Genomic DNA, 24,380 nt, shown 5'->3' with positions numbered 1-24,380 from the left:
CGATACGTTAGACAGTGTGTCTGAATATTTCTGTGAGGGATATTGAAGCTGAGGGTGGACTGTGATTTCAAATCAAATAACATTTTATTGGTCACATACATGTGATTAGCAGATGTTATTGCGGGTGTACCGAAATGTTTGTGCATCTTTTTATTTCACCTTTATTTAACCAGGTAGGCTAGTTGAGAACAAGTTCTCATTTGCAACTGCGACCTGGCCAAGATAAAGCATAGCAGTGTGAGCATACAACAAAGAGTTACACATGGAGTAAACAATTAACAAGTCAATAACACAGTAGAAAACGAAGGGGGGGTCTATATACAATGTGTGCAAAAGGCATGAGGAGGTAGGCAAATAATTACAATTTTGCAGATTAACACTGGAGTGATAAAAGATCAGATGGTCATGTACAGGTAGAGATATTGGTGTGCAGAAGAGCAGAAAAGTAAATAAATAAAAACAGTACGGGGATGAGGTAGGTGAAAAGGGTGGGCTATTTACCAATAGACTATGTACAGCTGCAGCGATCGGTTAGCTGCTCAGATAGCTGATGTTTGAAGTTGGTGAGGGAGATGAAAGTCTCCAACTTCAGCGATTTTTGCAATTCGTTCCAGTCACAGGCAGCAGAGTACTGGAACGAAAGGCGGCCAAATGAGGTGTTGGCTTTAGGGATGATCAGTGAGATACACCTGCTGGAGCGCGTGCTACGGATGGGTGTTGCCATCGTGACCAGTGAGCTGAGATAAGGCGGAGCTTTACCTAGCATAGACTTGTAGATGACCTGGAGCCAGTGGGTCTGGCGACGAATATGTAGCGAGGGCCAGCCGACTAGAGCATACAAGTCGCAGTGGTGGGTAGTATAAGGTGCTTTAGTGACAAAACGGATGGCACTGTGATAGACTGCATCCAGTTTGCTGAGTAGAGTGTTGGAAGCCATTTTGTAGATGACATCGCCGAAGTCGAGGATCGGTAGGATAGTCAGTTTTACTAGGGTAAGCTTGGCGGCTTGAGTGAAGGAGGCTTTGTTGCGGAATAGAAAGCCGACTCTTGATTTGATTTTCGATTGGAGATGTTTGATATGAGTCTGGAAGGAGAGTTTGCAGTCTAGCCAGACACCTAGGTACTTATAGACGTCCACATATTCTAGGTCGGAACCATCCAGGGTGGTGATGCTAGTCGGGCATGCAGGTGCAGGCAGCGACCGGTTGAAAAGCATGCATTTGGTTTTACTAGCGTTTAAGAGCAGTTGGAGGCCACGGAAGGAGTGTTGTATGGCATTGAAGCTTGTTTGGAGGTTAGATAGCACAGTGTCCAAAGACGGGCCGAAAGTATATAGAATGGTGTCGTCTGCGTAGAGGTGGATCAGGGAATCGCCCGCAGCAAGAGCAACATCATTGATATACACAGAGAAAAGAGTCGGCCCGAGAATTGAACCCTGTGGCACCCCCATAGAGACTGCCAGAGGACCGGACAGCATGCCCTCCGATTTGACACACTGAACTCTGTCTGCAAAGTAATTGGTGAACCAGGCAAGGCAGTCATCCGAAAAACCGAGGCTACTGAGTCTGCCGATAAGAATATGGTGATTGACAGAGTCGAAAGCCTTGGCGAGGTCGATGAAGACGGCTGCACAGTACTGTCTTTTATCGATGGCGGTTATGATGTCGTTTAGTACCTTGAGTGTGGCTGAGGTGCACCCATGACCGGCTCGGAAACCAGATTGCACAGCGGAGAAGGTACGGTGGGATTCGAGATGGTCAGTGACCTGTTTGTTGACTTGGCTTTCGAAGACCTTAGATAGGCAGGGCAGGATGGATATAGGTCTGTAACAGTTTGGGTCCAGGGTGTCTCCCCCTTTGAAGAGGGGGATGACTGCGGCAGCTTTCCAATCCTTGGGGATCTCAGACGAGATGAAAGAGAGGTTGAACAGGCTGGTAATAGGGGTTGCGACAATGGTGGCAGATAGTTTCAGAAATAGAGGGTCCAGATTGTCAAGCCCAGCTGATTTGTACGGGTCCAGGTTTTGCAGCTCTTTCAGAACATCTGCTATCTGGATTTGGGTAAAGGAGAACCTGGAGAGGCTTGGGCGAGGAGCTGCGGGGGGGGAGGAGCTGTTGGCCGAGGTTGAAGTAGCCAGGCGGAAGGCATGGCCAGCCGTTGAGAAATGCTTATTGAAGTTTTCGATAATCATGGATTTATCAGTGGTGACCGTGTTACCTAGCCTCAGTGCAGTGGGCAGCTGGGAGGAGGTGCTCTTGTTCTCCATGGACTTCACAGTGTCCCAGAACTTTTTGGAGTTGGAGCTACAGGATGCAAACTTCTGCCTGAAGAAGCTGGCCTTAGCTTTCCTGACTGACTGCGTGTATTGGTTCCGGACTTCCCTGAACAGTTGCATATCACGGGGACTATTCGATGCTATTGCAGTCCGCCACAGGATGTTTTTGTGCTGGTCGAGGGCAGTCAGGTCTGGGGTGAACCAAGGGCTGTATCTGTTCTTAGTTCTGCATTTTTTGAACGGAGCATGCTTATCTAAAATGGTGAGGAAGTTACTTTTAAAGAATGACCAGGCATCCTCAACTGACGGGATGAGGTCAATGTCCTTCCAGGATACCCGGGCCAGGTCGATTAGAAAGGCCTGCTCACAGAAGTGTTTTAGGGAGCGTTTGACAGTGATGAGGGGTGGTCGTTTGACTGCGGCTCCGTAGCGGATACAGGCAATGAGGCAGTGATCGCTGAGATCCTGGTTGAAGACAGCAGAGGTGTATTTGGAGGGCCAGTTGGTCAGGATGACGTCTATGAGGGTGCCCTTGTTTACAGAGTTAGGGTTGTACCTGGTGGGTTCCTTGATGATTTGTGTGAGATTGAGGGCATCTAGCTTAGATTGTAGGACTGGCGGGGTGTTAAGCATATCCCAGTTTAGGTCACCTAACAGAACAAACTCTGAAGCTAGATGGGGGGCGATCTAGCTCCGTCAGTGCAGTAATATCTAACAGTTTCACAACATATACTGTAATACACGTAAATCTAAGGAATGGATTAAGAATATATATACACTACCATTCAAAAGTTTGGCGTCACTTAGAAATGTCCTTGATTTTTAAAGAAAAGCAAATTTGTCCATTAAAATAACATAAAATTGATCAGAAATACAGTGTAGACATTGTTCATGTTGTAAATGACTATTGTAGCTGGAAACGGCTGATTTGTATGGAATATCTACATAGTCGTACAGAGGCCCATTATCAGCAACCATCACTCCTGTGCTCCAATGGCACGTTGTGTTAGCTAATCCAAGTTTATCATTTTAAAAGGCTAATTGATCATTAGAAAACCCCTTTGCAATTATGTTAGCACAGCTGCAAACTGAAGAAATAAAACTGGCCTTCTTTAGACTAGTTGAGTATCTGAAGCATCAGCATTTGTAGGTTCGATTACAGGCTCACAATTGCCAGAAACAAAGAGCTTTCTTCTGAAACTCGTCTGTCTATTCTTGTTTTGAGAAATGAAGGCTATTCCATGCGAGAATATTGCCAAGAAACTGAAGATCTCATACAACGCTGTCTACTACTCCCTTCACAGAACAGCGCAAACTGCCTCTAACCAGAATAGAAAGAGTGGGAGGCCCCGGTGTACAACTGAGCAAGAACACTTTGATTTTATTTTAATGAACAAAAATGTGCTTTCTTTCAAAAACAATGAGATGATTAATGCAAGATACGGAGACATTATTACAGTGGCTAGTGATCCATTTCCTTAAAGTGGCCAGTGATTCCTAATCTATGTCTATAGGCAGCAGCCTCTGATGTGCTGGAGATGGCTGTTTAACAGTTAGTTGTGTAGTATAGAATCTAATATGTGATATAATATGTGATGTAATATGTAAACACAATTTAAAACTGACTAAGATACCGTAGAATATTGTGGAGTGCAGTTGATACATATGAGATGAGTAATGGTAGATACGGAACATTATTACAGTGGCTAGTGATCCACTTCTTAAAGTGGCAAGTGATTCCTAATCTATGTCTATAGGTAGCCACTCCTGATGTGCTGGAGATGGCTGTTTAACAGTCTGATGGCCTTGAGATAGAAGCTGTTTGTGTTTCTCTGTCCCAGCTTTGATGCACCTGTACTGACCTCGCCTTCTGGATGGTAGCGGTGTGAACAGGCAGTGGCTCGGGTGGTTGATGTCCTTGATGATCTTTTTGGCCTTCCTGTGACATCGGGTGGTGTTGGTGTCCAGGAGGGCAGGTAGTTTGCCCCCGGTAATGTGTTGTGCCGACTGCACCAGCCTCTGGAGAACTTTGCGGTTGTCAGCGATGCAGTTGCTGTATCACCGCCTGGTACGGCAACTGCATCGCTGTGTGGGTGGACCATTTAAGTTTGTCCGTGATGTGTACGCCGAGGAACTTGAAGCTTTCCACTTTCTCCACTGCGGTCCCATCAATGTGGATAGGGGGGTGCTCCCTGTGCTGTTTCCTGAAGTCCACGATCATCTCCTTCATTTTGTTGAGGTAGAGTGAAAGGTTATTTTCTTGGCACCACACTCCCAGGGCCCTCACCTCCTCCCTGTAGGCTGTCTCATCATTGTTGGTAATCAAGCTTACTACTGTTGTGTCGTCTGCAAACTTGATGATTGAGTTGAAGGCGTGCTTGGCCACGCAGTCGTGGGTGAACAGGGAGTCCAGGAGGGGGCTGAGCACACATATGGGGCCCCAGTGTTGAGGATGTCTAAAGTAAATGCCCTGGCCCTAGCCACTCTCTGTCAGTGGTGTAGAGGGTCTAATGAATGTTGAAAAGGTGTGAAGAGGCCAGGTCCTTCTACACCATCCCCTCACTGTGGACAAGGTGCTGAACTACTGCAGTCAGTCTTCACTGCAGCTGCTGCTTCAAACTATCTCTTCTAAGAGTTGCTCTGAAAGCCTGTTCTAACCATCAGCCTTTATGCTAATGTGTAGAAGGAGGGAGTCAGCAGTCATATGAGGAGAGAAAGAGACAGAGAAAGGAAGAGAGAGTATTCAGTAAGAAGGATAGAGGAAGGCAGGAGGAGGAGGGAAGATGGAAGGCCTGTTGTCTGGTGTCAGAGAAGGGGAGATGGAAAGAGACGGAAGGATAGGGATGGAGAGAGGAGGGGGAAGATGGAAGGCCTGTTGTCTGGTGTCACAGTGGAGAGAAATGGACAGAGTAATTGCGTTGTTCCAGGGCCTGAGAGATCCCTTCAGCCATGACACACACACCACACACACACACCCACACACACACACCACACACACACCACACACACACACACAGAGGCTCACGTGCCTGTCAGGAGGCATAAAGACAGCAGGAGCTGAAAAAACCTAACTCTCAGTAGACAAGTTGAGGCAGCCTGCTAGCGCAAAGCCCAGCCTGAAAATGACTGGAGAGAAAGACATACAGGCAGATCATCTATCAAGGGAAGCAGATGAAACTACAGGGAGGGAAAGATGTCAGACGGACGGAGAGAATAGAAGGAAGGCAGAGAGAGATGGAGACTGAAGTGCTGCTGGCTTGCTGCTCATAAAGATGGCGGGTGATAAATGTGAGCAATGTTGATGGTTTCCATGGCTGCACTTGGCCATCCATTGTTTCGGGATGTGTTGCTAGTGCTGATGGGTAGTCCAACCTATGGTGGTGGCGGACAAGGGGAGAGATGGACTCCTTTCTCCTCTCTCCTTTTGTCCTTCTCTTCTCTCTCCTATCTTCTCTCTCTTCTCCTCTTCCCTCTCCTGTCTTCTCTCTCCTGTTCTCATCTCTCTCCTGTCTTCTCTCTCCTCCTCATCTCTCTCATCTCTTCTCTCTCCTGTCCTATTCTCTCTTCTATCTTCTCTCTCTTGTCCTCTTCTCTCTCCTATCTTCTTTCTCCTGTCCTCTTCTCTCTTCTCTCTTCTCTCTCCTGTCCTCTTCTCTCTTCTCTCTTCTCTCTCCTGTCCTCTTCTCTCTCCTATCTTCTCTCTCTTATCCTCTTCTCTCTTCTCTCTCCTATCTTCTCTCTCCTGTCCTCTTCTCTCTTCTCTCTCTTGTCCTCTTCTCTCTTCTCTCTCTTGTCATCTTCTCTCTCCTATCTACTCTCTCCTGTCATCTTCTCTCTCCTGTCCTCTTCTCTCTCCTATCTTCTCTCTCCTGTCCTCTTCTCTCTTCTCTCTCTTGTCCTCTTCTCTCTCCTGTCATCTTCTATCTCCTATCTTCTCTCTCCTGTCATCTTCTCTCTCCTATCTTCTCTCTCCTGTCCTCTTCTCTCTCCTATCTTCTCTCTCCTCTCTCCTGTCCTCTTTTCTCTCCTATCTTCTCTCTCCTGTCCTCTTTTCTCTCCTATCTTCTCTCTCCTGTCCTCTTCTCTCTTCTCTCTCCTGTCCTCTTCTCTCTTCTCTCTCCTGTCCTCTTCTCTCTCCTATATTTTCTGTCCTGTCCTTCTCTCTCCTGTCCTCTTCTCTCTCCTATATTCTCTCTCCTATGCTCTTCTCTCTCCTGTCTTCTTTCTCCTCTCCTCTTGTGTTTGAAAGTCAAAGTTTCAAAGCTCAGTGTGTGGCCTTGGGAAGGACCTGGCATAGGTAGTGACATTGGCGACAGGTGCCCCTCTGGACACGTCCCCACACACCCCAACAAATGAGCGCAGACTTGCAGCTCACATGCTACACTACTCGACACTCTCTTCAGACTCGGCAAACGATGATTCTGGGCCCTTACAGTGAATGTTCTTGAGATTTGTACTCTAAAATGCTTTCATGTGTTGCTGATCTCTTTTCTCTCCTTTTTCTCTCCTTCCAGATGGTCACAAGAACAAAGAAAGTATTCGTAGGAGGATTATCAGCGAACACAGTAGTTGAAGATGTGAAGCTGTATTTTGAACAGTTTGGCAAGGTAAGGCTTATTTGGAAGTGATGTCCTCTTCTTGTCCTGAGCCATTTCAAGATGATAGACTCTAGCGGATGAGGATGTTCTGTGGCACTCTAATTGACAGTCAATAGCCTCATCAAGTCTCTAATAGAGATCTGAGGAGGTCTACAGACTCATTCCCTGGGATGTGTCTGGTTCCTACACTGTCTGTGGAGGCTGGTTGTTTCTATGAGTCTCCCCCATGTAGTCATATCCTGCAGCTTGTACCATAAGACCTGTTGTCAGCCATGTAGGGGGACTGATTCCATCGTCACTTCTGAAGTGTCTGTTTCAGCTTCTCCTTCGCATTGTTTGAATATTCTCCTTATTTTGCAGAAAAAGACACAGCCAGGTTTTGATTGAGTGGCCTGGTTTTTCCTGGCTTACTAAGGCTTTGTTTGAATATTTGGAAAATTCATCCTACGTTTTATATATATTTCCACACTGAGGTAGGAATAATACTGGGAAATTGTTAACATTATGATAGTGCCCTTTTAGTGTAAGAGCTGTTTGAAAAGACTGCCTGAAATTTCAGCCTGTTTTGGCAGGATGGAGTTTTGGCCTGGTGATAACTGGTGAAATTTGGATTTTGGCCACTGATGGCAGCAGTGTGCGATCCAGTGAAGATTTACATTACTGCACAATATTTTGTATCAAGTCTGCTAGGAGTTTGCCCAAATGTGCTGAATTGGTAAATTAATACGTTTTCAAGTACATAACTATAGAGAACATACAAAAATGCTATGGTAATTTTTTTTTTAGCTTACACACTCCCAGGAATGTCCTACATGATGGATCATTAGCTTATAAGATTACTTTCACACATCTAGCTTGCCGGGTGGGGTGGGTGTGGAGCCAGAGACAGCAGTGGGGTCAAACTGTGGACCCCAGTTCCTACATTTGAACATGAAAAATGTATTTTATCAAACAAAACTATGCTACATTTTTATCTCTGGGACACTCAGAATGACAAATTAGAGCAAGATTACTGAATGTAAGTACATTATTTACCTTCAGAGGTGAATGTTTCAAAGTTAATGGTACCAGTTAATGGTATTTTTTCACTGTAATAGCTACTGTTAATTGGACACTGCAGTTAGATTAACAATAATTTACGTTTTCTGCCCTTATATAACATGTCTATGTCTCGGAAAGCTGGCTGTTGTATACAACGTCATTCTAGTCACATTAGCGCACATTAGCAACAACTGTCCTGGTTTAGGGAAACCCATCCCATAGAGGTTATTAAGGAACGGGCCACATGGTTCTTGTCCTGGAAGCCTCTTGATCTCATCTCTCCTGGGTTAGAGGAGGCCCAATCAAACTGACTGACAGAGAGGGGCTGGATCCTGGCCCTATACCCCCTGCCCCCCGACCCCCGCAGGTCACCAGACTGGACTCATGGCCGCAGGGCCCCGTCTGTCTGCCCGCACTATTGCCACCTCTCTTGGTGTGTGTTTGTGAGAGCGTGTGTGTGTGTGTGTGTGTGTGTGTGTGTGTACGCTTGTCAGTGAGGAGTCCATCTGAGTGAATAAAGCAGTTAATTAGCCAGTGTCCTCTCAGAAAAATGAGAGCAGACCTGTACCAAGCACAGCAGCTGGGTTTTGGGGGGAAGAAGTCAGAAGTGGAGGGATGGATGGAGGGAAGAAGTCAGAAGTGGAGGGATGGATGGAGGGAAGAAGTCAGAAGTGGAGGGATGGATGGAGGGAAGAAGTCAGAAGTGGAGGGATGGATGGAGGGAAGAAGTCAGAAGTGGAGGGATGGATAGAGGGAAGAAGTCAGAAGTGGAGGGATGGATGGAGGGAAGAAGTCAGAAGTGGAGGGATGGAGGGAAGAAGTCAGAAGTGGAGGGATGGAGGGAAGAAGTGGAGGGAGGAAAAGAGGGAGGTAGGAGGGGGGCTGGAAGTGAGTTGTCTGAAATGTAAACTATGGGAATCTATTTGCAGCCTGCTCTTGATGACTCCCATGTCAGCACTACTGATACCTGTGTGTCTGTGCACATGTGCACTCGTGTTTGTGTGTGTATTAATGTCTGAGTGTGTGTGTCAGTATGTGTGCATGTGTCATTGTGTGTTTCGCATTTGTGTTTTGTTTGGTGCGGATCCAGAATTAGCCAATTAGCAGAGAGTGCTGCTGGCTGTGTGTGCTTCATGGGGGTGGGAAGCAGGTGGTGTGGGGAACCAGGGTCATAGGATCTGTCTTCTCACAGACTGTGCTCTCCCAGACCTAGCAGGCTGCAGTGTGTGTGTACTGCTATGACAGAGTGCTCTCCAGAAGAGAGGCCTTTCCTCCCTGTTCTATGCGTCAGCTCCAAAGTGCATCTTAAGCAGAGGAGTCCTAGGCTACAGGAAGCTAGATATACTCTACTGGATGAGTCTGTTTAAATAGACCAGGGACACTACCACCTCTGTTTAGATACAGTCATCTACTTCTCAGTGCTACACTATGTATTGTCTTAATACAGACCAGAGCGAGTGTCTTTTGGGATATTATTTGCATATGGTACTAATTCATCTCCTTCCTCTGTCCTCCAAGAGTAGTGCTTTATCAGCTAGCTATACCCAGTGTTATAAACATAATGCACTTTTCACTAAGTCTTGACAAAGTGAACAATTCTCTCTCAGGAGTTTTACAGTTGTGTCTAAACAACATGGGGACGGCACAAGTTAGATGATTCATCTTCATGATTATGCAATGGGGCACTTTTAACCTCTACCCACTTCCTGGCGTAATCTCCAAATTAGCAGAAAAGGGGGGGCCCATTCACCCCACCTCCCTCTTGCATTGTTAACACCCAGAGCAGGCTAATTAGCCTGGCTTGCTAATGCTTAGTCATACATACCTTTGTTATAATCGGCTTGGAGTTTGTCTCAAAACAAAGTGAACTTATCTGGCTGAGCTGCAACAACTCCTGCTTGGGTTGTTGATCCTGCTCTGACCTAACCTTTCACCTGTCATCAGATATACTGTACCTGGACTTTACTTTGAGACAAACCCAGTATTTAGTTTAATTTGGCCTGTCATAACAACAGACATATTACTATTATTTGTGGTTATATAATGTTTTTATCTTGATGTACTGTTCTAATGTGTGAATCTGACTTTAACGAAATGGAATCCATTTAGAATTCTCAGACTTTTACCTCTGCCCCAAAAACATTCTCTGCACAGTACAGCAGAGCCTCCAAAGCTAAGCAGTGAGCTAAAAGGTACATTGTTTAAAATGGTTGAATCCTTAACTCAATCTATTAGCTCCTTTTCCCAATTCCCTGCTGGAGAAGGAAGCAGGAGTGTAGACTCCATCTCTAGGGGTTACTGAGGGAGGTAGACTCCTTATCTCTAGTGGTTACTGAGGGAGGTAGACTCCTTATCTCTAGTGGTTACTGAGGGAGGTAGACTACTTATCTCTAGTGGTTACTGAGGGAGGTAGACTCCTTATCTCTAGTGGTTACTGAGGGAAGTAGACTCCTTATCTCTAGGGGTTACTGAGGGAAGTAGACTCCTTATCTCTAGGGGTTACTGAGGGAGGTAGACTCCTTATCTCTAGGGGTTACTGAGGGAAGTAGACTCCTTATCTCTAGTGGTTACTGAGGGAAGTAGACTCCTCATCTCTAGGGGTTACTGAGGGAGGTAGACTCCTTATCTCTAGTGGTTACTGAGGGAGGTAGACTCCTTATCTCTAGTGGTTACTGAGGGAGGTAGACTACTTATCTCTAGTGGTTACTGAGGGAGGTAGACTCCTTATCTCTAGTGGTTAATGAGGGAAGTAGACTCCTTATCTCTAGGGGTTACTGAGGGAGGTAGACTCCTTATCTCTAGGGGTTACTGAGGGAAGTAGACTCCTTATCTCTAGTGGTTACTGAGGGAAGTAGACTCCTCATCTCTAGGGGTTACAGAGGGAGGTAGACTCCTTATCTCTAGGGGTTACTGAGGGAAGTAGACTCCTTATCTCTAGTGGTTACTGAGGGAGGTAGACTCCTTATCTCTAGGGGTTACTGAGGGAGGTAGACTCCTCATCTCTAGGGGTTACTGCAGGAGGTAGACTCCTCATCTCTAGGGGTTACTGCAGGAGGTAGACTCCTTATCTCTAGGGGTTACTGAGGGAAGTAGACTCCTTATCTCTAGGGGTTACTGAGGGAGGTAGACTCCTTATCTCTAGGGGTTACTGAGGGAAGTAGACACCTTATCTCTAGTGGTTACTGAGGGAAGTAGACTCCTTATCTCTAGTGGTTACTGAGGGAGGTAGACTTATCTCTAGTGGTTACTGAGGGAAGTAGACTCCTTATCTCTAGGGGTTACTGAGGGAAGTAGACTCCTTATCTCTAGTGGTTACTGAGGGAAGTAGACTCCTTATCTCTAGTGGTTACTGAGGGAAGTAGACTCCTTATCTCTAGGGGTTACTGAGGGAAGTAGACTCCTTATCTCTAGTGGTTACTGAGGGAAGTAGACTCCTTATCTCTAGGGGTTACTGAGGGAAGTAGACTCCTTATCTCTAGGGGTTACTGAGGGAGGTAGACTCCTCATCTCTAGGGGTTACTGAGGGAAGTAGACTCCTTATCTCTAGTGGTTACTGAGGGAAGTAGACTCCTTATCGCTAGTGGTTACTGAGGGAGGTAGACTCCTTATCTCTAGGGGTTACTGAGGGAGGTAGACTCCTTATCTCTAGGGGTTACTGAGGGAAGTAGACTCCTCATCTCTAGGGATTACTGAGGGAAGTAGACTCCTCATCTCTAGGGGTTACTGAGGGAGGTAGACTCCTTATCTCTAGGGGTTACTGAGGGAAGTAGACTCCTTATCTCTAGTGGTTACTGAGGGAAGTAGACTCCTCATCTCTAGGGGTTACTGAGGGAGGTAGACTCCTTATCTCTAGGGGTTACTGAGGGAAGTAGACTCCTTATCTCTAGTGGTTACTGAGGGAGGTAGACTCCTTATCTCTAGGGGTTACTGAGGGAAGTAGACTCCTTATCTCTAGTGGTTACTGAGGGAGGTAGACTCCGTATCTCTAGGGGTTACTGAGGGAAGTAGACTCCTTATCTCTAGTGGTTACTGAGGGAAGTAGACTCCTCATCTCTAGGGGTTACTGAGGGAGGTAGACTCCTCATCTCTAGGGGTTACTGAGGGAGGTAGACTCCTCATCTCTAGGGGTTACTGAGGGAAGTAGACTCCTTATCTCTAGTGGTTACTGAGGGAAGTAGACTCCTTATCTCTAGGGGTTACTGAGGGAAGTAGACTCCTCATCTCTAGGGGTTGCTGAGGGAAGTAGACTCCTCATCTCTAGGGGTTACTGAGGGAGGTAGACTCCTCATCTCTAGTGGTTACTGAGGGAAGTAGACTCCTTATCTCTAGGGGTTACTGAGGGAGGTAGACTCCTTATCTCTAGGGGTTACTGAGGGAAGTAGACACCTTATCTCTAGTGGTTACTGAGGGAAGTAGACTCCTTATCTCTAGTGGTTACTGAGGGAGGTAGACTCCTTATCTCTAGGGGTTACTGAGGGAAGTAGACTCCTCATCTCTAGGGGTTGCTGAGGGAAGTAGACTCCTCATCTCTAGGGGTTACTGAGGGATGAAATAAGCTCTCAGAATGCTCTTCATAGTCCCAGAGTCAATGTGTGAAACTGAATCTCCTTGTGAAGATTGAAAACACAGTTGATTCTGTGTTGGTCAAAGCTGTCTCACCCCTCTGTGTAATCACTGTGAAGTTGGAGCTGTCTCACCCCTCTGTGTAATCACAGTGAAGTTGGAGCTGTCTCACCCTTCTGTGTAATCACAGTGAAGTTGGAGCTGTCTCAGCCCTTTGTATAATCACAGTGAAGTTGGAGCTGTCTCACCTCTCTGTGTAATCACAGTGAAGTTGGAGCTGTCTCACCCCTCTGTGTAATCACAGTGAAGTTGGAGCTGTAGCTTGGCTCCTTGTTCTTCTCCTACAGATGAATAGAAGGCAGAGGGCACAGACCAAAGACAACATCCTCACACCCCTCATACTGCCCAGGAAAGATTTGAAATGAATATATTCAGAAAATATATTTGAATTGGGCATTTTCCTTTTTTGTCAAAATAGTAATTGATTATTGCAACTATGTTGCAACTTGTGTTGATTCTGTCACTGGGGGGTGAGAATAGCTTTGCTTCATCTACCTCACAGACGCACAGGGTATCAGCTAACCTCCTTGCCCTTATCTTTCTAAAACGAACCTGTTCACAACCTTTAATGTTGGCCCCATAGTGGAGGTCTGTCAGCTTTTGACTTAACCTGTTCACCACCTCCTCCACTGGGCCACATGCCAGCCCAATAACAGCTTGCTGTTTAGTCCAGGGGCTTGTGATTCTCCTACAGAACCAGGTTGTGAATACCATTTTGGCTTTGCCTTTAATACAAGGTTAACATGTCTTATTTGACTGGTTCACAGCACCAGGGAACTGCTGCGCTGTGGGCTGCTGTTTGCTCTTCTAACAGTTTACTGTGTAAATGATCTGTAAAGCAGGTCTGTTTGGTACCCAACTGACTCCTCCTCCGCTCTGTTCCCTCTTGCGGTTGCAGGGCTGGGCTGCTCTGTGGTTTTAATCCTGGTGAAATCACCGGTGGTTACGGCTTGTGCCTGTAGAATTGAATGAAGGAAGAGCGAGCGAGAGAGCTAACTGAACCTGCCCGTTCAGTGGAGAGAGAGAAATAACAAGACAAATGATTTAATATTCTCTCTAACCTTTGTTTGCTCTGGGTACTGGCAGTGTTTCCTGTAGTCAAGAGGGATGGTTTTTAAATGCTCACTTGGGAATAGGAAGTTGCCTCTTGGCGATGTTTTCCATTGTAATTCAGGTCCCTTTGCTCTTTCTTGCCTGCGTGTGTGGGTTAGCCTACAGAGGTGATTGGTCTTTCGGTACTAGCTTCTAGGGGTCTATGTGCCATTCAGAGGATGTGCACTCCACCTCAGTTGTATCCCAGCTCTTAGGGGCAATGTCCTCCTCAATGTCAAACCCTAAGAGTCTGTCTATGGGTAGTGCATATGTGGCTCTGGTCAAATGTAGTGCACTATAAAGGGAATACGGTGTAGTTTGAGACTCAACCTGTTCCATGATTTTCATCAGGTCATTAACCATTCAATTAAATGGCCCCTCACAGTCCACATTCATTCCCCAAACTCATTTGAGCTCACTAATGGTCATCCTAACTAATGGCTTTTCTCCTGAAAGTCCCTGAGCTCTGAGATGATTTAGTGGGTGAGAGGGCAGGACTGCAGGTCTTATGCATGTCGTCAGAGTTGTGTCCCTCATAGTTTATCAGCAATTATGAAATTCACCACCTATCCACAAAAGTAATGCCAATGAACAAAATTCAGCACTCTTGTTATTTGATTTCGATATACTAAATGTTTTTGGCTTTGGTTTTACAACCCATAGATCCCCTGGTCAGTGGGTTTCAGGGTCCCTCAGTCCTCACCGTTATGGTTTGGCGTCCATGCAACGCTTTAGACCGGTAAATCCTCCTAGACTCCTCTAGGGTAAGACGGGATTGCCTCAGAACTAAGTCACTGGGTCATTGGTATAAAACACCTGTCAGTTCTACTCAAAGACCCAAGCTGTTTAAAGAAGATTGAATGGATTGCTGGCACCTGTTCACTTGGCTAAATCTCATATAGATAGCGGACGACAATCTTTGGTGATTGGTGGGGAATGTGGAGTGATGCAGAAGGAAGGAGAACGGCTGTTTGAAGTACACAAGGTAAAGCATTCTCTGCTCTGAGATTGCCCACATTTTGAAGATTTTGTCAAAGGGATCTGGCAGAGCTTTGGATGAGCTCAACTTATCCGGCTTCCGCAGTGAGTCTCCTCCTGTCAGATAGCATTGGCTTGTCTCGTCTGTCTCGCAGCGCCCTGAAGGAGAGAACAGATTACGATCGGCTCAGGCATGAAGTGTGCCAATTAAATCAGACCGAGGAGCTATTAGGATTTAAAGAAACTGGTTCTTCCTCAAAATGGCATTTCCTCCTATCCACCAGCGCCACACGATGCCCTGCCGAGACGGTCCCGGACTCGTAATAACTTTCCACCTGGGGGCCTGTACCTGTGATCTTCAACCAGGGGAAGGAGGCATCCAAGATATCCAGGCTGAAATAAGCCTTCCCTGCCAAGGCTGCTCTGAACACCTGCAACGCCTGGCTCTTTCTCTGCTGCTGGGAGCCGGCAGTAAGGAACAGCAGGTGTCTGGTTGTCTAGCGAAGCTGCAGAGAACCATTCAGTAAACACTGGCTTGAGAGACGGGCTCCCTCTCAGGCTCCACTTGACCTCGAGAGTTGAGGCGAAACGCCATTATGGTGTTGTATTTCAAGCTATGGTGAGCAGTGACCTTAAGAGTTGAGCTTTCTGTTTCTGTCCTATTGTTGTCCTTTACAGTTAGGATAGGACTAAGACTGTACAGAGATACCTGTGGTCGCCTCGAGTGGAGGAGCTAAGTTAAAATCAACATTTGAGTTCTCAGCGTGAAAACAGACAAGAAAAAGAGGGAAAGAAAATGATCATGCTAGGTTGCTTCTTAAGCCTTACAATACCACCTCCCCTCAACACACACATTCTGATTGTACAACCGCAACAGCATGGATAGTGCACACTGGCTGCCTGTGATGGCTCATTTAGAAAAAAGAAAAACCACCGTCTCCCATTGGAATAACTGCCTCCCACTCAAAGCACTTTTAAAACACCGCAAATGGCCTTGTTTTTTCTCCCTCCCTCCCTCCCTCCCTCCCTCCCTCCCTCCCTCCCTCCCTCCCTCCCTCCCTCCCTCCCTCCCTCCCTCCCTCCCTCCCTCCCTCCCTCCCTCCTTGCAAGGTAGGACTTGTTTTTGTCTGTAGCTTGATGCAAAGGCTTAATGAAGCCTCAAAGGTATTGAACATCATATACAATTACTATGCTTACACAGCGGAGGAGGAGTGTATAACACACACAGGCTCAGCCGGCACAGCGCGGTACGATGCGCCAGAGACCCAGCATTGCAACAGCTCCAGCACAGTCACGACTGACGCGTCAGACCAAAAGACAAGACGGATATTAGGAGGAGCGTTCACCATGAAACACTCACTGTCAAGACCTTCTCTTTTGCCGGGTCTAATTAATGTTAACAACAGCAGGGAGGGTCTGTTTTAATAGACATGTGTAGGGTTTGGAGGAAGGGGAGTGCAGCGATGACAGAATGATGCATGGTAGCTAGCTAATCAGTAAAGGCTAGTCCAAATTGTTAAAGATGCGTTATAAAGGTCTTGTGTAATTTCAGCCAGTAGTTTTGAAAGTAGCACTCACGAGCCAAAACGGGTCCCCATAAATTGTAAGTTGTGTACAACGTCATCCATTTCATATTATATTTTACATCCTGCAAAAAACATTATAATACATATATTTAAATGTTCCTGCAATTCGTCTGATTTGTTACGAATTCCAATTTGTACAATATGTTACGAAATAAAAATGTAAGTGCTTACTATACTGTACAATCTCTTTAAGGAACGGGAATGTCAGAACTGGTCCATCCCTCACTGAATCTCTTCTCATCTCTGCTTTCCATTCTTGATGTACCCAGAGACTGTCATTGATAAATAGTTTCAAGTCAGCATAATTGAGATACTGTGGATAGACAGATTGCTGCATAGATTAAAATATGACATACTGCAGATCTACACAGGCTGGCTAGATATACAGTAGATAAGACAACAGGAAGTACACATGTACTGTCTTTGGTCGGCTGCTCCTGTACTGCTATATGTAAATGTGTTTTGGTGAGCTCTCCTCTTAGTGCACATTCTCCCCATAGGAGTCAAGTGCACGAGGAAAGGGGTGAAGGACTAGCAGGCGGTGCACTAATTAACTGAAATGCCAGCGCATTACGTGGGTTTTAATGAACTTTCAAAACCAGAGCCCACTCCAAGGGGTGCCCCTGCCGGGCAAAACAGTGATGACAGTGCCGGTCGTCAGAGTGGTCCAGCATACACAATGGGGAACAAACGTTCAGGCTCCCGCTGCTGTGAGGAGAATCTTCCTGGGGTAGAGTGTAGAAGAGAAGCAAGGTCAACTACGACAACCATTGGCCATCTCAGTGTTGTGTCTGGGTCTGGGAACATAGAACTAATACAACCAGGGGGTGCTCTTACTGCGACTGGTCACAAGGCCACATCCCTGTCACACACACAGCCAATCCACATCAGCCTCTGATAAACAAGGCCATAGGCTGTAGTTTATGCACTTTCACAGGTTAACGATAAAATGGCAGGAAATTTAAAGAGTTATATTTTTTGCCCAGTTATTTTTGATGATATACCAATTAATGCAACAACGACATTGTTGTATTGACATGACGTCACACACAAAATGTATTATTTATTAGCAACATGATCATACCAACTGCCGTGCAAATAATTTTTGTACGATCAAATACGAACATGTATCAGATTACAGTTTTTTCCCTCTTAAAATGGACATTTGTACATAGACAAGGTAAAGCAGGAATGTAATTAGCTGCCTCTATCCCCTCCTGCTATGTAATGAAGCAAGTGTGTTAGAAAATGATGAGCCAATGAGGCAGGCTTCTCCACCTCAATACTGGCTCTGCTCCCAGATACACCCCATTTAGATGTGATATGAAGAAAGATTCACTGTCTATTAATACGAGCAGAAGATTCTCTTTACATTCTTTAAAATGGCCCATTCATCCTCCTCTTATATTAGGGGTTGAAATATCACCTGCTGTAGTTTTCTCTCACTTAGTTTTCTCTTTCTGTTTTCTGTTTTTTTTCTCATTGTGTGTAAATGCTTTTCACATCTTCTGCCACTTGTAATTAACAACACAAAACAATACTGACGCTACAGCTCCTCAGAATGTCGCCCTGATTTGTCATGCTGTTGCCTTTTTAATCCAGAAACATAAAGACAGATTGCAAGTTTAAACAACAGGATTCTCGACTTGATCAACCTGTCTCTCTGGCGTTTCTCAGGAAACATACCTCGATGAAAGAGTGAATAATTAAACAGGAAGAGGAAAAAGGCCTTTTTTCTTCTCCTAACAAGCTTTTTAATTTCCCCCAACAGCAGGTGGTTGTCATCCATCTGAGAGTAGTTACAGACAGCTGGCGAGACTCCACTCCAGAGAGACCGAGAGAGAGATCATGTCTGTTAGTGTGTCTGTGTCTCTGTGTGTGTTGGGAGGACAGGTTGGCAGGGGAGCTGGTGGTCTCTGCACACCATCACCTTCTCACCCCCCAAAGATCACACATTGCCGCTCTGCCCTCTGAGGTTGGCACTGCCCACATGTGTTTGACCTTTTGGGGCGGCAGGGTAGCCCAGTGGTTAGAGCGTTGGACTAGTGACCCGGAAGGTTGCAAGTTCAAATTCCCGAGCTGACAATGTACAAATCTGTCGTTCTGCCCCTGAACAGGCAGTTAACCCACTGTTCCTAGGCAGTCATTGAAAATAGGAATTTGTTCTTAACTGACATGCCTAGTTAAATAAAGGTTAAAAAAAATATAATCTTTGACCCTCAACCTGATAGCTAGCGCTCAGAAGCCCCTGGCTCAGTGGAGTACATCTGCCTGCGTGATAGTTATAAAAAATGCCTGGTCAGAACAAAATAAAGATCACTCATGCTTTTGTAATCCTTTGAAATCCTCTGTAGTCTCTGCCTTATGGCAAAGCATGTTGTCTTAACTTGGATACAGTGACTGAGGGACTGGCATAAAGTCTGAGAAACACCACCTGTTACAACAGGAAAAGTGTGACTAGATATAAAGGCAGATTAACTGAAAACACTATGGACATGCAGCAAGACTACATTGAGACTAAATAAATAAAGTTAAATTGCCCCTGTGTCCAGACCTTTCATGTCTGTTTAGGCCAATGACTGTCTTCCTTGATGTCCACCCTATGGAACGACAGACAAACTCTGTAGACAAACCAGCACCTGACCATCTTTCTGTGTACATGGGGGAAAAACAACATTGACACTAAGTGTCGAAAGGGGGCTAAATCACTCGCATCAGGAGGCTAATGAGAACAAAGCAAAAGGTCCTTTCGTTCCCCTCACCCCCCAACCTCTCCCAACATTTTCCCCCGACCTCTCCCAACCTCTCCCCTCATCCCCAACCTCTACCAACCTCTCCCCTCTCCCCTCAAGCCCCAACCTCTACCAACCTCTCCCCTCATGCCCCAACCTTTCCCCTCACCCCCAACCTCTACCAAACTCTTCCCTCACCCCCAACCTCTACCAACCTCTCCACTCACCCCTCAACCTCCACTCACCCCAACCTCTACCAACCTCTCCCCTCCTCCCCAACCTCTACCAACCTCCCCACTCACCCCTCAACCTCTCCACTCACCCCCAACCTCTACCAACCTCTCCCCTCACCCCCAACCTCTACCAACCTCTCCCCTCACCCCCAACCTCTACCAACCTCTCCACTCACCCCCAACCTCTACCAACCTCTCCCCTCACCCCAACCTCTACCAACCTCTCCACTCACCCCTCAATCTCTCCACTCACTCAACCCTTTAGAAGACACACAGGCAGGCGGAACCCTTTAGAAGACAAACAGGCAGGGGGAGCCCTTTAAAAGAAGCACACAGGCAGGGGGAACCCTTTAGAAGACAAACAGGCAGGGGGAGCCCTTTAAAAGAAGCACACAGGCAGGGGGAACCCTTTAAAAGAAGCACACAGGCAGGGGGAACCCTTTAAAAGAAGCACACAGGCAGGGGGAACCCTTTAGAAGACACACACAGGCAGGGGGAACCCTTTAAAAGACACAACTTTTTCCGCTTATTCCATTTGTAGTATATATACAGTACCAGTCAAACGTTTGGACACACCTACTCATTCAAGGGTTTTTCTTTATTTTTTACTATGTTCTACATTGTAGAATAATAGTGAAGACATCAAAACTATGAAATAACACACATGGAATCATGAAGTAACCCAAAAAGTAGCCACCCTGCTTTGATGTCAGCTTTGCACACTCTTGGCATTCAATTAACAGGTGTGCCTTGTTAAGTCTATTTGTGGGATTTCTTTCCTTAATGCATTCGAGTCAATCAGTTGTGTTGTGACTAGGTAGGGGTGGTATACAGAAGATAACCCTATTTGGTAGAATACCAAGTCCATATTATGGCAACAACAGCTCAAATAAGCAAAGAGAAAAGACAGCCCATCATTACGTTAAGACATGAAGGTCAGTCAATATGGAAAATATTCTTAAAGCGCAAAAACCATCAACTGCTATGATGAAATTGGTTCTCATGAGGACCTCCACAGGAAAGACCCAGAGTTACACCTGCTGCAGAGGATAGGTTCATTAGAGTTACCAGCCTCAGAAATTGTAGCCTAAGTAAATGCTTCACAGAGTTCAAGTAACAGACACATCTCAACATCAACTGTTCAGAGGAAACTTCATGGTCGAATTGCTGCAAAGAAACCACGACTAAAGGACACCAATAATAAGAAGAGACTTGCTTGGGCCAAGAAACACGAGCAATATACATTAGACTGGTGGAAATCTGTCCTTGTGTCTGATGAGTCCAAATTTGAGATTTTTAGTTCCAAAAGCCGTTTCGTTGTGCGACACAGAGTAGGTGAACGGATGATCTCCGCAAGTGTGGTTCCCACCGTGAAGCGTGGAGGAGGAGGTGTGATGGTGTGGGTGTGCTTTGCTGGTGACAATGTCAGTGATTTATTTAGAATTCAAGGCACACTTAACCAGCATGGCTACCACAGCATTCTATAGCGATACGCCATCACATCTGGTTTGCAGGCTGTGTAAGGGCTATTTAACCAAGAAGTAGAGTGATGGAGTGCTGCATCAGATGACCTGGCCTCCACAATCACCCGACCTCAACCCAATTGAGATAGTTTGGGATGAGTTGGACCGCCGAGTCAAGGAAAACCAGCCAACAAGATCTCAGCATAAGTGGGAACTCCTTCAAGATTGTTGGAAAAGCATTCCTCATGAAGCTGGTTGAGAGAATACCAAGAGTGTGCAAATTTGTCATCAAGGTAAAGGGTGGCTACTTTGAAAAATCAAATGTCTATTTTGATTTGTTAAACACTTTTGGTTGCTACATGATCCAATATGTGTTATTTCATAGTTTGGATGTCTTCACTATTATTCTACAATGTAGAAAACAGTAAAAATAAAGAAAAACACTTGAATGAGTAGTTATGTCCAAACTGTTGACTGGTACTGTACATATTACCTCAATTCCCTCGACGAACCTGTGCCCCCGCATATTGACTCAGTACCCGTACCCCGTACATAGTCTCGTTGAATGAGTAGTTATGTCCAAACTGTTGACTGGTACTGTACATATTACCTCAATTCCCTCGACGAACCTGTGCCCCCGCATATTGACTCAGTACCCGTACCCCGTACATAGTCTCGTTGAATGAGTAGTTATGTCCAAACTGTTGACTGGTACTGTACATATTACCTCAATTCCCTCGACGAACCTGTGCCCCCGCATATTGACTCAGTACCCGTACCCCGTACATAGTCTCGTTGAATGAGTAGTTATGTCCAAACTGTTGACTGGTACTGTACATATTACCTCAATTCCCTCGACGAACCTGTGCCCCCGCATATTGACTCAGTACCCGTACCCCGTACATAGTCTCGTTGAATGAGTAGTTATGTCCAAACTGTTGACTGGTACTGTACATATTACCTCAATTCCCTCGACGAACCTGTGCCCCCGCATATTGACTCAGTACCCGTACCCCGTACATAGTCTCGTTGAATGAGTAGTTATGTCCAAACTGTTGACTGGTACTGTACATATTACCTCAATTCCCTCGACGAACCTGTGCCCCCGCATATTGACTCAGTACCCGTACCCCGTACATAGTCTCGTTGAATGAGTAGTTATGTCCAAACTGTTGACTGGTACTGTACATATTACCTCAATTCCCTCGACGAACCTGTGCCCCCGCATATTGACTCAGTACCCGTACCCCGTACATAGTCTCGTTGAATGAGTAGTTATGTCCAAACTGTTGACTGGTACTGTACATATTACCTCAATTCCCTCGACGAACCTGTGCCCCCGCATATTGACTCAGTACCCGTACCCCGTACATAGTCTCGTTGAATGAGTAGTTATGTCCAAACTGTTGACTGGTACTGTACATATTACCTCAATTCCCTCGACGAACCTGTGCCCCCGCATATTGACTCAGTACCCGTACCCCGTACATAGTCTCCTTGAATGAGTAGTTATGTCCAAACTGTTGACTGGTACTGTACATATTACCTCAATTCCCTCGACGAACCTGTGCCCCCGCATATTGACTCAGTACCCGTACCCCGTACATAGTCTCGTTGAATGAGTAGTTATGTCCAAACTGTTGACTGGTACTGTACATATTACCTCAATTCCCTCGACGAACCTGTGCCCCCGCATATTGACTCAGTACCCGTACCCCGTACATAGTCTCCTTGAATGAGTAGTTATGTCCAAACTGTTGACTGGTACTGTACATATTACCTCAATTCCCTCGACGAACCTGTGCCCCCGCATATTGACTCAGTACCCGTACCCCGTACATAGTCTCGTTGAATGAGTAGTTATGTCCAAACTGTTGACTGGTACTGTACATCTTTTTTGAAAGCAGTCCACCTTGTAAACAGCCACTGCAACATCCCTCTCTTTTAACCTCGCCATTTGTAAACCCTCCTCTTCTCAAACCCTACAACTTGATCATCCAGACAAATAAAACCCATATGATATGATTCAAGTTTGTCGTAATCTGTGTGACTGGATCTTATCACCACCTCCACATCCTCCATTTGAATCGATGCTACTAAAAGGCCTCATGCATTTAGCTGTTTAACCACTGCACAGCTCATTTTGTTTTACAAGTTTCCTGATAATCACAAGCCGCTGGTAATCATCTTATTGAGTGAGCCCCCATTATTTTCCTAGTGTGTGTAAGCAACCTTTTGTGTGCATAACATCTGTGTGTGTGTGTTTGCATGCTTGTGTTCTACACAGTGTTATGCTCCAAGGCCAATGTGGAGCAAATTGTTTCTCTAATTTGCCCAACGCTTTGAAGCTCCTCGTCCTCCTGCTGTTGGGAAATGGCCCTTTACTTAATAAGGGCCAATTAGACTCAAAGAGCTTTGCTACTTCCCCTGATGTGGCCACGGCTTCATGTTACAGTTCATCCAGTCCACATTCATATATTTTCTCCCATTCATATTTTCTCCCATTTAGGGACATTTGTAAGCTCAATAAACACATTTTCCCCCTCAAAGTTCAGTCAAAGTCCAAGTTACCCATGCAGATCTCAAGTTGGGACTCAATCCTTACTGAACAGATGTCCCTTTGGTTGTGTCGCACCCAGAGATGATGTGTCTCTCCCCTCATGTTTTGTCTCTTGTGGTGTGCAGTGTGCATCATCCTTAATAGTGTGTCTGAAGAGGTCATTTCCTGGCTAGTGATGTGACTTTGGCCTGTGTTGTGTGTGAGCTTTGTTAAATTAGGCTGAGAGAGAGCAGGGCCTGGTGCTCAGATCTGGCTGGTTACTAGAAACGTAGATTTTGGACATTTGGAAAATATCCTTAGGATATGTGCTGTCCTCAGTGCTCACCAAAATAAAATTTTTAAAACTGTGGCACAACACAGGGCTGAAACCCACAACACACCGAGCCAGAGGACACTGCTTAGACCACACAGAGCCAGAGGACACTGCTGAGACCACACAGAGCCAGAGGACACTGCTGAGACCACACAGAGCCAGAGGACACTGCTTAGACCACACAGAGCCAGAGGACACTGCTTAGACCACACAGAGCCAGAGGACACTGCTGAGACCACACAGAGCCAGAGGACACTGCTGAGACCACACAGAGCCAGAGGACACTGCTGAGACCACACAGAGCCAGAGGACACTGCTTAGACCACACAGAGCCAGAGGACACTGCTGAGACCACACAGAGCCAGAGGACACTGCTGAGACCACACAGAGCCAGAGGACACTGCTGAGACCACACAGAGCCAGAGGACACTGCTGAGACCACACAGAGCCAGAGGACACTGCTGAGACCACACAGAGCCAGAGGACACTGCTGAGACCACACAGAGCCAGAGGACACTGCTGAGACCACACAGAGCCAGAGGACACTGCTGAGACCACACAGAGCCAGAGGACACTGCTGAGACCACACAGAGCCAGAGGACACTGCTGAGACCACACAGAGCCAGAGGACACTGCTGAGACCACACAGAGCCAGAGGACACTGCTGAGATCATTGCGCCACAGCAGTTCACAAATAGAAGGCAGGGAGAGTACTCGATAATAGAAGGCGGGGAGAGTACTTGATAATAGAAGGCAGGGAGAGTAGTCGATAATAGAAGGCGGGGAGAGTACTCGATAATAGAAGGCAGGGAGAGTAGTCGTTAATAGATGGCAGGGAGAGTAGTCGTTAATAGAAGGCGGGGAGAGTAGTCGATAATAGAAGGCG

General features: G+C 46.1%; 1 protein-coding gene across 2 annotated transcripts in view; it reads left to right on the top strand.

Moving 5' to 3' along the window:
- The window catches only part of LOC109909234 (RNA-binding protein Musashi homolog 2-like), a 322,173-nt gene that overhangs the window by 63,729 nt on the left and 234,064 nt on the right, over nucleotides 1-24,380 (top strand). For both annotated transcript variants that reach the window (XM_031795526.1, XM_031795527.1), the window contains exon 6: nucleotides 6,790-6,882. In XM_031795526.1, coding sequence (XP_031651386.1) covers nucleotides 6,790-6,882 — 93 coding nt within the window. The remainder of the gene's footprint in view (nucleotides 1-6,789; nucleotides 6,883-24,380) is intronic.

This window comes from Oncorhynchus kisutch, linkage group LG18, assembly GCF_002021735.2.
Source record: "Oncorhynchus kisutch isolate 150728-3 linkage group LG18, Okis_V2, whole genome shotgun sequence".
NCBI classification, from domain to species: Eukaryota; Metazoa; Chordata; class Actinopteri; order Salmoniformes; family Salmonidae; genus Oncorhynchus; species Oncorhynchus kisutch.
This window is presented reverse-complemented; position numbering and strand designations above follow the sequence as displayed.